Source organism: Ambystoma mexicanum, chromosome 7p, assembly GCF_040938575.1.
Source record: "Ambystoma mexicanum isolate Mex_15411 chromosome 7p, UKY_AmexF1_1, whole genome shotgun sequence".
Classification (NCBI taxonomy): domain Eukaryota; kingdom Metazoa; phylum Chordata; class Amphibia; order Caudata; family Ambystomatidae; genus Ambystoma; species Ambystoma mexicanum.
In genome coordinates, this window is record NC_090939.1 from 825,397,718 (window position 1) to 825,410,941 (window position 13,224).

The 13,224-nt window shown below is 49.0% G+C and overlaps 1 protein-coding gene across 7 annotated transcripts in view; it reads left to right on the top strand.

Annotated features, from left to right (window-relative positions):
* ATP11A (ATPase phospholipid transporting 11A) overlaps positions 1 to 13,224 on the top strand; it is a 2,308,865-nt gene that overhangs the window by 908,288 nt on the left and 1,387,353 nt on the right. For all 7 annotated transcript variants that reach the window (XM_069636989.1, XM_069636990.1, XM_069636983.1 and 4 more), the window contains exon 7: positions 179 to 282. In XM_069636989.1, coding sequence (XP_069493090.1) covers positions 179 to 282 — 104 coding nt within the window. The remainder of the gene's footprint in view (positions 1 to 178; positions 283 to 13,224) is intronic.

Below are 13,224 nucleotides of genomic sequence, written 5' to 3' on the forward strand. Positions count from 1 at the left end.
GAAACTGGGAGGTGTTAAACAGAGCAGCATGATTGCAATGTGAATTTTAGGTGGCTGTTCTAAATTGAAATTCTCTAAGCTGATGATTCTTGTTCTCTCCTTCTGTGAATTGCATGCCAGACTGATCGTTTTTTACTTTTGAGTTCGCATTCAATGGAAACCCATTTCCCTATTACAGACACATTATGCAATCCAAGATACAAAAGCATTCCGCACCGAACAAGACATTGACACCATTCATGCCACCATTGAGTGTGAACAGCCTCAGCCTGATCTTTACAAGTAAGTACATTTTGGTGTTATTTTAATTCTTATATTTCACATGTATTCATCTTAACATGTAGATGGTATTACAGGCTATTGGCATGTGTGGGTGATGGATTCTTTGCATATCTATTTGAAAACCTCCTGGGAGACCTGTTAAACGCCCAGAGTGACATAATTGCCAATTAAATAGTGGTTAAAATGTCTGACATTTTTGTTATGGAACGTAAAATAGAATGCACTTGGAGTGGCGGCTGGGTTTAATTTAGAAAAAGTCCACATGAATCCGATTTTAGGACCACTCTTTGAAAACCTTTAAATTGTCTCTTAATATTTTTTTCAGAATCTAAAATCAAGGAACATCCCTTTCAACAAGTTCTGTAAGACTAATAATGTTGTAACAAAAGTTCTCTTAAAGGACAATTTCTCATGTCCTGAGATGTGCTCTAGATCTTTATTCGTCCACACCATCAACTGGGCCAGACGTCTGTAACACTGCAAGTGGTGTTTACAGAAGCTAAGGATCTTGAGCTTTGGCTCAGCTGAAATCTGAGCAATGGGATGTAGTCCACTCCCTGCCTTCATCCATAATGGCTGTAGAGTGAGAAAGTCTACTTCAGAAGGTGGTCTCACCAATGATGCAGGACTCAGAAGCTGCCTGGAGCTCAACATATGACTCTAGGTCCACCCATCGTTTCCATCCATGTTTCACCCTCATCTTAACTCTTGCTTGGCTCGACCACCAAAAACCCCAACCTAGGGCCCAAATTTGATTAAATGACTGACCTATCCGCTGGTGAAGTGGTATACAAACAAGCTGCCAGAGCAAGCTTTGCCCATCGGAATCTGGAAAGAGCATTTCCGTTGTAATAGAAGCAGTTTGAATCTTGTGATGCCAAACCACACTGACGCAGGACTTCTGTCGGACTTGAGAATGGTCGGCAGGCCTTTAAAAAAATAAAATAAACGTTTGTTTTATTTTTTTAGTGCACCGTGCAAAAAGCCGAACCAAACCAATTTGTCAACATAATCAGAATGTTTTTTTAATACTCCACCCACACCAGGTGCAGACATTCCAATACGTGTTTCAGCAGTCAATTAACTAGCAAACATACTAGCTATGGTCAGTTAGGGACTATTCTCCAAAAACTTTTCTAAACTATGAGCCCGCAATAGTATGTTCAAAACAAAGAAGAGGAGAAGCAATACCTGACCTAACTCCCTCCCGACCTCACTTTTACCAGCACCTCAAGGCATACTTACCAGGTTAGTCCGCATTGCCTCCATATTTGCACAAGAAAGAGGGCCAGTCTCCCTCCCGGGAGGCACCTACGTCATGTAGCAATGCAGTAATATTCTCCATCACATATATTTCCTTAGCCTTGCCTGTCCACTGCCTTTCCAATGGCAAACCTTCCCTTTTCCTTGCAATAACTAATCAAGCTCTAACAGCCAGCAACAGAAAGTGAGCCATGCATGTGAGACCCTTCCACCCTCCCTCTTCCAATCCAAATAGTATGAGGACAGGATCCTGTCTGTCAATTTCCTCCACTCCTCTAATCCATCCCAGGTCTTCATTCCAATAAGCCTGCACCTTTAACACAGGCCCACCAAATATGACATTAATACACTCTGACCGCATCCCCACCAGCCCATCCGGTCAATCGCTTGAATGATTTTGGAGACCAGCACTGGATAATATTGCTATCTATAATTAAAGTTTAACCCTGTGCATCTTGTATTGACATGAGATAGATGTTTTATAGGCTCCCCTGCACATCCCTGCCCACAGTGTCTCGTCTTCTTCCTTCCCCAGGTCCATTTCCCATTTGGCTCTTAAATTCTCTGTACTCTTACCCTTTGCTGCCAACAGAGCAGCATATAGACCTGATGTCAGATCGACCTTTCCTGCACAAGTGTCCAATTCTTTCTGTGCGACTAAGACCCTGCTGTATCTTGGTTTTCCTCCTGTCAGCCATCACTACACCTTTCAACTGCACATGAAAACTGAAAGCTTCCAAATCCTGAATAGAAATATACTTCCCCTTTACTCACAGCTGGCTGACTCGTTCCAATCCCGCCTCGTACCATCGCTGCAATCTCATCGGATCAGGCATCTCATCCCTTAGCGGTGGGGCCCACAAATGACTCAAGGGAGATAGTCATGTTCTAACCTCCTTCATGACGCTACTAACATAAAAACACACCTACGCTCAGCGGAACTGAAGCCGCCAACAGCACATGACTGCTCACTTGCTCCTTTTTCCCTGCGGAGTCTTGCTAACGGCACCCCACCCTCTTGCTTTACAGAATCGCCAGAGCACCAAGGGACCACGCAAGTGGTGACCGTGCATGGTATAAGAACCTTTAACCTAACATAACATCCCTGGGTGCTGTCTCCAAATGTCCCATATCGCCCCCATGATGCAATACTCTCTAATCCATCTCAGGATTTTCCCCCTTGGGGACCATTACATTCCCCTACCGTAACAGGCTGCAACCAGAGGTTTTCCAGATAAATTCACTGCTTTTGACAGTCCATTCACAGGTGTGGGATCAACGCCCTGTTGCATGATGAAGTAAGGAGGCTGACAAGATATCATTTTGGTTGTAGACTTGTATTCAAAATGATAAGGAACACCTATCCCTCCCTAATCTTAGAGGGGGTTTCACTACCTCAACAGAGAATAACTCTGGTGCTAGTCAGGATGCAAATCAAAAGAAACCAAAATACTGTCCTGTTTCCAAACCTACTACTCTATCCCTACCCAATGTTCGAAATTCAGATTGGAGTTAAGGGACTCCTTGTTATCCCTCATTAAACAGTAGCTACCACTGGCAAACAAGGAGTCAGTACATAGCTTTCCCCAAACCTAACTTCCACATAAGATTCAAATAAATAATGGTGTCCATTATTTATTACCCTTAAAGCTTTAAAGGTTGTATAGAGGTGTCCCAATGTTCATTTAGATTGTCCCAAACATACAGGGGTAAATGCATATAGTTTGTTCAGCATCAGTTGTTATGGGGAGCCAAAGGTCACTCCTGGTAGCTGTTGGTACCAAGCTAACCAGGCTCTACTAGGATACAAGCAGGAGCTAAATATCTCCCAGCTCCTCTCAATTTCCAACCCTGCCTACCACTACCAAACCAAAAAGAAATGGTTCAATGAACTTCTAATCCAAGCCACCAGGAGAATGACTCCCTTCTGCTGGTGAAACAATCCAATCTTCAGCTGATTTAACAACAGTCTCTTGCAATAGGTTTGGATTTACCAAAAATGCTTGCACTGGGAGAATTACTCCCTTCTGCTAGTCTATCTGGAAGAGTTCTGTTCCTTGATAGTCCTTTGGACAAGACTCTTTAATTCCTCCCAAGGATTTTTGAACAATAGAGTTAAGACATTATCAACTCTTCTTATCGCTGGAGCTTTGTCAGGACTTTTTATATCTTGACTATTGGGGAGATTACTGCCTGACATTTCTTGGTTCTTTTGGTATCTTGCATATGCTGAGTTTGCCACTGTGACAAGGGAGTTCACTCATGCGGCACTCTTGAGATTCATGGTTTCTCGTGTCACTAATGGGACGAGGGAGATTACTCGCAAAGAATACATGGCTCTTGGTTTTCTGAGTTTCACTATTTTGCGGAGGGAGAGCCCAAGGAATACATGACTCTTTGGGCTCACTGGACCACTCCCGGCTTTACCGCAACTCCCGTTACTCATTTCTTCACTGGGGAGTGCTGCTGGTTCTTCCTGGGGTCTCAAGTCACTGTTACTGCGCATCTTCCTGCTGTCCTCCTCTGGTCTATGCGGCTTTGCTGAAAATTTGCTGCAGTGGTCTCGGTGTGTTTTATGGACCACACGGTCAACCTCAGAGCCTCGCCATCGCTAGAATCTTCCTGCTTCTTGTGAGTGGTGAGAAATGTGAGGTGGACAACTTGGTTTGTTTTTCACAAGATGCCATTTTATTAACTCAAAAAGATTTGACAAACGCCTCACTATCTCTAATCTAATGAGGATTTCCCTGTATCAAAATAAACTAAAGGAACCGCTTTAACAAAAGGAATCTGTCCCTCACACTTATACATACATCAAACTCATAAAGGGAATATATGGCAATTCAAATATAACAGAAATAACAGTTATGTTCAATATAAACCTAATCACTGTATATCCTTGTAACCTGGGCTGGATCTCTTTCCCCCGATTCAAAGCAGGATGTTCAATCAAGTTCAAGCAGGAAAGTTCAGTTGTGCAACCAAGTTCTGACTATAAGTTCTTGCTCCAATAGTATTTCACTTTCATTGTAACCAACAGTTCATTTAGACAAGTCTTTATTTCTACACTTGTAGCAGAGTTCCATTCAAATTTTTCTTCTCAAGAAACAAAACACGTTCACAATTCTTCTGTATCAACAACAACAATGTTTTGTCAGGATGATTACACAACAATTCATTAAATACTTCAGTGGTCTTTCCACTACTATTTCTTCACAACCTTTAACCACAACACAGTACTTGGATGATTTCTTACTGGTCCACTAACCTGCCAGGGCTACCACTACAAAGTCCTTATCCTGGTATACTTTCCTGCCAGGACAAAAAGCTCCTAACACTACTACAAGTACTTCTGTGGTGAGGTTTACTTCAAAGAGTTTGGGAAAGTCTTTTGATTTTCAACAACATCGACATGTATTACTTCTTCTGGGAAGACATGATGCACATTGGTGCTGTTTCTTCCACTCTTGTGATTGCCACACGCAATGCACGTTATGATCCTCTCCTCCTGAATGCTTTCTGTCAGGAGGACTTCTCTCCTGCCACTCTTGTTTTCTACATCAAACAAATGCTGACAATGTGTCTCTGTCACACTTGCTCTTCTTTGGCTTAGACAATGCTTGTTGAGGTCTTACTCCTACGTCCCGTCCCCTTTCCTCCATAGTTATGGGACATCTCTCCGTCCTGTGGGACGGGACCAGAGCACTTTGTAAAAAGCATCCCAAAAAAATGTTTTAAAAAATGTGTCCTTCCTCTCTGTAATGCTCACCTGGTATCCACGGGGACGCCACTCAGCCTGTTCTGACCTCTTACGACCTCGAACCCTTCCTTGGAGTCTACTCAACTGGAGACTGGGCCTGAAACACAGGATTGGTAGAGTTTAACTCCCTATTGTCTCTGTGTGCTTGAACCCCTTCTTCCCCAGGGTCCAACCCGTCCCTTTGATCCACAGCTCACCTTTTTTCTTGGAAAGTGTGCTCTCAGTCCTGCTTTCAGCGCAGGGGCGCGTTGCTTGATGCGGGCTCGTTGCTGCCTAGTTACTTCACTGGCAAGAGTCCGACAGGTAAGTATAATGAGACTTTTGAACAGTTCTCTAACTTCGTTCCTTTTCTTCCTTAGATGATGGCTGGCGTCCGGGGATGGCCATGTGCTGCTGAGATGAGTAGCGCTGAAGGTGAGTGAGAGCACGATGCGACCCGTTCGTATTTGTATTTAACAGAGTTCTTTTTCTGTGTCTTTTAGGCGCCGCAACTTTTGCAGCGTGGATGCCGGTTATGAAGAAGAAATGCAGTGAGTAAGTGCGGTATGCGGCGCCTCTAGATGTTTCCACGCTAACCTGGAGTGTCTTTTCCCTCTTGCAGATGGATGAGAAGTTCCGGAGACAGAGTTCCCCCAGAGCGGCTGGGATTCAGTTAAGCGTTTGAAGCTCGTACAGTCTTTAAAAATAAGCAAAGATTTGCTGAATGCTTACTAATGCCTTTTTTCTGTTCTTTTCCCTTTTCCTTAAGAAGCGGCGTTCCGGGATGGGAATGACACTGCCGAAGATGCCCGCAGAACAGAAGGAGCGGTGAAAGATGGGCAGAAGCGCCGCAAGGTAAGGCTGTTCCTAACGGTGTTCTTGTTTTTGCAGGAGCTGAGTGCAGAAGAAAGATGCAGGCCTACTGGAGACCGATCCAAACACAGTGAGTGTCAAGCTGCAGGTGCAGAAAACAAAAAAAGCATGTTTCTCAGCCTGGGCGTGGCTTAAATAGTCTCTGGGTATCCCAGGTGTCTCTGGGCTGAACCACACCCAAAAGACTAGACTGCACATGCAGTACTGGGAACCGAAATATGTGGGGGCATCCATCTTGTCCCTATCAATGCACTACACGTCCAATCCCCAATATTATCCTATGGGAGTGAGTGAGTGAGTCTGGTGCCACAAGCGCCAAGTCTGACTCCAAGTGGGTCTTTGGAGGGATGGAGAGGCCCTTGAGGGCCATGTAGGTGATCGTGGCCTGGCTCCAGCCTGACATCTTGGAGGGCTGGGGACATGAGGGGCAGGAATCATGACACACTTTCTTGCGCGTGGCCCGGCACGCGGCCGTAACCCCACCCACCTTGGCTCGACCCCGCGCATCGTCCATCAGTCCTTTTCTCAGCTCATTCGTGACTGGACGCACTTGCATCCTCGGAAGATATTCTTCCCTTTTTTCCTCTCTGGCTCTCGCTAGCGATCGTTTACTAGTCTGTCTATGTCGTTCAAACTAGACTTTCCAGATTGCTCTTCGTGTCAACGACGCTTCGCGAGGGTGGATCCCCATCCTTTGTCTAGAGTGTTTGGGTCCGGATCACCGATGGGATGCCTGTATTTACTGCGACTCGGTCTGGGCACTTCAACGTCAGTTGGAGCGGTGGGAGGAGGTATTCCGGCGAACTCCTCCTTCGCATTTTCAGGCGTTCATTGACGAAAAGAAGAAACGCCCGGTAAGTTCTTTACTTTTCAGAGCACCCCAGCCGGGGGATACCTTTCCGGGTTCCTCCCGGACTGGGAGGGGCGTTGATTGCTCTGTCACCGGGGATTTCCCCGAGGTGCCCGTTGGGCCTAATAATTGTACCAGAGTTTTCTCCAAGGGTCTCCGTAAGGGGCCTGTGGATACCGGAGCATGCTCCGAGGCACCTCCTGTGGGGGCTGTTTGTGGACCCAGTTCTACTGAGTCGTTGGGTACCGGAGCTCGCTCTGAGGCCTCTGTCGGCTTCCCTCAAAAATAAGACCGGGGTGCGCCCCGAGGCCTTGAGTGGGCTTGCTGTCACCGAACGGATGTTCGAGGCCTGCGCAGATAAGGCTGTTACCGGACCTGGGTCCGAGGTGCCTCGTACAGAGGCCAAAGCTACCAACAGTTCTGAGAGGCCTGGCAAGGCCTTGTCGGTGAAAGCTGTTTCCCACCGTTCCCGCTCTTGTGGCGACACCAGACCTGTTGAGGGGGCAAAGAAGCAAAGTTCTTCGTTTACCGGCAGTGCCGAGGTCCTTCCTTCGAAGGCTAATTTGGCGGTTGTTATGTCACAGAAACTTTCCAGTCCTCACAGTCCCGGCTCTGCCGAGGTCCCTTATGTTAAGCCTAACGTTAAGACCCCTGATCCATCGATGGGGACCCCTGCCTCACTTCCTCACGTGCCGCAGTTCCCCTCAGGTGATGACAAAATGGCGCCCATTCCCGCCACGACCGCGGCGGCCATTTTGGGTGCTGCCCGTACAACTACGCCATCGGCCTCAGGTGTAGGGCTAGGTTCCGTGGGTGAACACAGAACCCCTTGTGCGCATCCTTATCAGCCAGTTTATGATTGGAACGCCTGGATGCCCCTTCCGCACTCTGTTTTGTTGCCTCTGGGGTCGGCTCCGTTGATTTATGTGTATATGTTGGTGGAGGGGTCGGTGTGGAACCCTTCCCCGTTACGTCCCTGGAATTACCTTCCTCATGAGAGGCCACCTCAGGTTCCAAAGCAGTCCCCGGAGGAAGCCTTTTTCGGTAAATTTCAAACGCTCATGTGTACCGACCCCATGAGGGAATATTTCAAAGGGCTTTTTAGGGAACTATATCCGCCCGCGCTTCCGGCTCCACCCGTTCCTCCGTTGGTTCTGCCAGCGCCTCCCTTGCCCACGGTACCTTCCCCGACTCTTCCGCCTTTGCCACCATTGTCCCCCGTGGACAAGGCAGTGCCCGATGCGGCTCAGCAAGATCCTGACCTGTCGGATGACACGCAAGGCGATCAGGACAACGAGGACCTGCCCCACTCTATTAGAGCTTTCCATGAACCGGGTATTGGACATGATGGCTTTCTTAGATGTTCCGGTGTCCGAGGCACCCGCTCCACAGGAGGGTGTGCTTTCTGGGGCGTTCACCCTTGGAGCGTACCAGCCTGTTCTTGCAGAAGGATGTTCTGGCCGAGGTCCATAGGGTCTGGGAGAAGCCATACTCTCGACTTTTTGTCAATAAGAAAATTGACGTGCGATACAGGCTGCATTCTTCGGAAGAGGTGGCCCTGTTGTCTTGTCCGCCCCCCTACTCCACAGTGGTGGCTGCAGCCACTTTGCAGTCCAGGCCTGCAGCATCCTCTTCCACGACGGCTACTCGGGTTCTGGGAAAGGAGGGTAAGCGCCTTGACTCCCTTGGGAGGAAGGTTTTCGCCAACTCGGCCTTGCAGCTCAGGCAGGCCAATGCCAAACTGGTTTTAGCGGGGGCTAATATGCGGATGTGGAAAGGTCTGTCGGAGTTTGAGGAGTTCATCCCAGTCGAGAAGCTGGAAGATTTTAAAGGGGGATTGGCCGATGCCAGGGTCCTGGCCCAGGATCTCCTGGAGGCTGCGGCTCATCACGTGGACACCTCGTCTCGGGGCCTTATGCTGGGGGTTGATGCCTCACGGCAGGTGTTGCTACATGCCACTAAATTCTCAAGAGGTACAGGACAAGGTGTTGGACCTTCCGTTCGATGGTAAGGAGCTCTTTCATTCCTCAACAGATGTAAAGCTCACCAAGACGAAGGATAGCACTCAAACGGCTAAGTCCTTGTCGGTCCTTGTTAAGACCCCCTTCAAAACCCAGAGACTGCTGTCGCAAAGCCGACCTTCCTCTGGCTTTAGGGGCTTCCTTGACTGGAAATCTCGCAGAGTAGATACCCCCTCGGGGAATAACCGCCGCAGGCAACAACAGACTCGGTTTTTCTCTCGCTCCTCAGCCACCTCTTCAGGTTCAGGTGGCAACACCACTGAAAAACCTGCAAAATGAGGGTTTTATGCGCTCGCACGAGACCCCGGTGAGAGGATGCATCACGTCTCATCACCGAAGACAGATGGGTCTTGTCAGTCGCTCGGGCGGGCTTGCGCTTACCCCTACCCCCTATCTCACCCTTCAACCCTCCCTTTCAGCTGTCTGGCTCGCTCTCCCTCAAAGCCGAGGTTCAGAAACTTCTGGACCTCAGAGCTGTGGAACCCGTTCCCTTTGGGGAACGAGGGGAGGGCTTCTACTCAGGGCTGTTTACAGTGCCCAAACCCAACCAGGCTGGCCTGCGCAGCATCCTAGACTTTTCCCAGTTCAGTCTTTTCCTACCCCAAGAGAAATTCAAGAGGATCACGCCCAGCTAGATACGGTCCTCCTTGCAGATGGGCGATTGGCTCAGTGTGGTGGATCTTCAGGATGCGTACATGCATATTCTGATTTGGAATCCACGCAGGATTTATCTCAGTTTCTGTTTGGGAGAGGAGCACTTCCAGTTTCGAGTGCTTCCTTTTGGCCTCAGTTCGGCACCACGTGTCTTCACGAAGATGTCGGTGATTGCGGCCTATCTTCGTCTACAGGGTATCCATGTGTATCCGTATTTGGACGACTGGCTCTTACGCAGCCCTTGTCCGTTGAAAGCAGCGGGCAATCTTCAGTCTCTCCTTCAGCTCCTGTTCCATCTTGGGCTGTCGGTGAACTGGCGGAAATCTTCCATGACGGTCTCGCAGGACTTGATTTTCCTGGGTTTTCGCTGGAACACGATCGACTGCAGAGTGTACCTGACCGGGGACAGGATGGCAGATCTGTTAGCCACGTGTCAGATGTTTGTGCAGTCGGAGAGCATGTCGGCCTGGTGGTTCCAGAGGCTTCTGGGCCTCATGGCCTCGTACGTGTTGGCTCTTCCTCTTGCTCGTCTCAAGATGAGGCGGACCCAGATGGCTCTTCGGAGTTCTTGGCGTCAGGCTGTGGACCCGGATTCCAAGCTGATAATGATTCCGGCTTCCATGAGAGTGGACCTGGAATGGTGGTCATCTCTCAGCAACCTGTCGGCGGGTGCAGGTTTTCAGGACCCAGTCCCTACGGTGACAATCACGACAGACTCCTCCCTCCTGGGGTGGGGTGCGACGTTAGATCCTCTTCAGGTCTCGGATCTCTTGTCGCCTCAGGACAAGCTCCTCCACATAAATCATTTAGAGCTTCTGGCGATCTTCCTAGTGCTCAGGGCTTTCAGACCGGTCATAGCCAACAAGGTGGTCCATATACGCACGGACAATGTGGTGTCAATGTATTACATCAACAAGCAAGGGGGAACCAAGTCTCCTCCTCTCGTGGACCTGTCCATCCAGATTTGGGAGTGGGCTGTGCTTCATGGTGTTTGGCTGCTTGCAGTGCACATCCCGGGCCAGCTGAATGTCACAGCGGATGCCCTCAGCAGGCAGACAGTGGTCAGCTACGAGTGGGAGTTGAAGGCGGAGGTCCTCTCATGGATTATCTTGCGTTGGTGCACACCGGAGGTGGACCTCTTCGCTACGGCGGTAAACAAGAAGCTTCCTCAGTATGCCTCCAGAGGGGGGCTGGGAGCCTCCTCTCTGGGGAATGCACTCGAGATTCCATGGCACACCATGAGAGTTTACGCCTTCCCGCCTCTGCCTCTAGTCCATCGAGCAATTTGGAAGCTGAAGAACTCGGTGAACTGTTCCCTTCTGCTCATAGCCCCGTGGTGGCCGGCCAGGTTTTGGTTCTCAGAACTTCAACACCTGTCGATGTATCCGCCGAACAGGTTACCAGGGACCCCTGATCTTCTTTATCAGGGGGAACAGCAGATGTGGCACCCCTCCCCACAATCGCTCAGCTTGACGGCATGGTGCCTGAGTTCAAGTCTTTAGAACATCTTAACTTGTCTGCGTATAACATGCGTATTATCCAGGCAGCCAGGAAACCCTTGAGTAGATCCCAATACAGAAGTAAATGGCTCAGGTTCTGTCATTGGTGTTTGGAAAAACAGTTGGAACCAACGGGGGCTACGATTGACACGGTGCTGTCCTTCATAACCTTCCTCGCAGAGTCGGGTGTTCACGTTCTGTCATGCAGAACTTACCTTTAAGCGGTCTCCGCTTATCTTTCTACGGACCAATGTTCTTAGTCTCTGGGTAATCCAGTGGTTAAGAGGCATTTTGCAGGCTTGACACGCCTCTACCGTCCAATTCGTAGTCCGCACCCGCCGTGGGATCTAAATGTAGTCCTGACTGCATTGTTCCACAAGCCTTTTGAACCAATGGCCATGGTGGACCTCATGTACCTATCCTGGAAAGTGTCCTTTTTGGTCGCCGTTAGGTGAGCGAGGCGGGTGAGTGAGCTCCAGGCCTTGTCGGTCGAGCATCCCTTTTTGGTCTTTCACAAGGATAAGGTAGTCCTACGGACGAATCCTGCTTTCCTGCCAAAGGTGGTAACTGAATTCCATCTGAATCAGTCTATCTCCCTGCCGGTCTTTTTCCGAACCCTACCTCAGAGGCAGAAAGGGTTCTGCATTGTCTTGATGTCAGAAGGGCTCTTAAGTTCTATCTGGACAGAACTTCCGAGCTTAGGAGTTCTTCTCAACTGTTTGTGACTTTTGGTAACCCTCAGGGTAAGCAGGCATCTAAGGCGACTATTTCTTGGTGGATCGCCACCTGCATTACGGAGTTTTTCACCGTCCAAGGGCTGAAACCGCCTAAGGGTATTCATGCACACCTGGTGCGGGGCAAAGCAGCCGTGGTTGCTTTTCAGAAATATGTCCCGTGGGAGTCCATCGCTCGGGCAGCTACTTGGGCCTCCCCATCTGCTTTTTGTAAGCATTATTGTCTTGAAATGAGCTCAAGAGCTGATGCTCAGTTTGGTTAGGCTGTGCTGTAGAACCTTTTTCAGTAAGGGGTATTTCCATCCACCCGTAGTTCCTGTTAGGAGTGCTTGGGAATCTCCCATAAGTATGGAGGAAAGGGGACGGGAGGTAGGAGTATAACCAGGTTACTCACCGTAGTGACCACCTTACTCCTAGTCCATAGTCCCCTTTCCTCCATACGCCCGCCCGCCGTCCCCTCTAATAAGGTTCCTCTGTTATTGCTAATAGGTCTCTGACCTGGCGATAGAAAAGGACTGATGGGCGATGCGCGGGGCGGAGCCAAGGTGGGGCGGGGTTACGGCGGCGTGCCGGGCCCCACACAAGCAAGAGAGGAAGGACAAATTTAAAAACAATGTAGGATGCTTTTTACAAAGTGCTCCGGTCCCGTCCCACAGGACGAAGAGATGTCCCATAAGTATGGAGCAAAGGGGACTATGGACTAGGAGTAAGGTGGTCACTATGGTGAGTAACCTGGTTATTTTGAACTAATGCCTCCTTCTCACTCTGGCAATAAGGGTTACAATTACCTTGCTTCAGTGTTACCCTCTTGGCTTTGGCAATGATGGTTATTCTTAACTTGATTCAGTATTGCACTCTCTTGGCTTTGGCGATAACGCTGTTCTTTATAGTAACAATTATAATCTTCCCTTTCTTGTCTCTTCACAAATTTCTGATTTGGCCAATTCAAACTCTTAACATTAGTTTGGTATTCACAATCATTATTTGTGGCCAGCGGTCGAGTACGAAGCATACCAGGGTTATCCAACAGTGGTGAACTCACTTCCTGCTGCATACGAGTCCGCTCGCTCAGATGCCACAGTTCATTCTGCTTCCTCTGCCGACCTCCTGCACGCAGAATGTGTCGGTTTCTTTCCCATGGCCCCCACTGGTCGGGAAAGGATAATTCCTTGCTCTTGAAACTCTCCAATGACTGCCACGGCATAAAGCTTTTCACAGCTCTACCCGCCGAGCAACCTCTGCATTCACTGCCATCAATGTTGGAGACCCTCCCGGGACCGTCATTCGCTCTGGAGATAGTGGCAGCTCC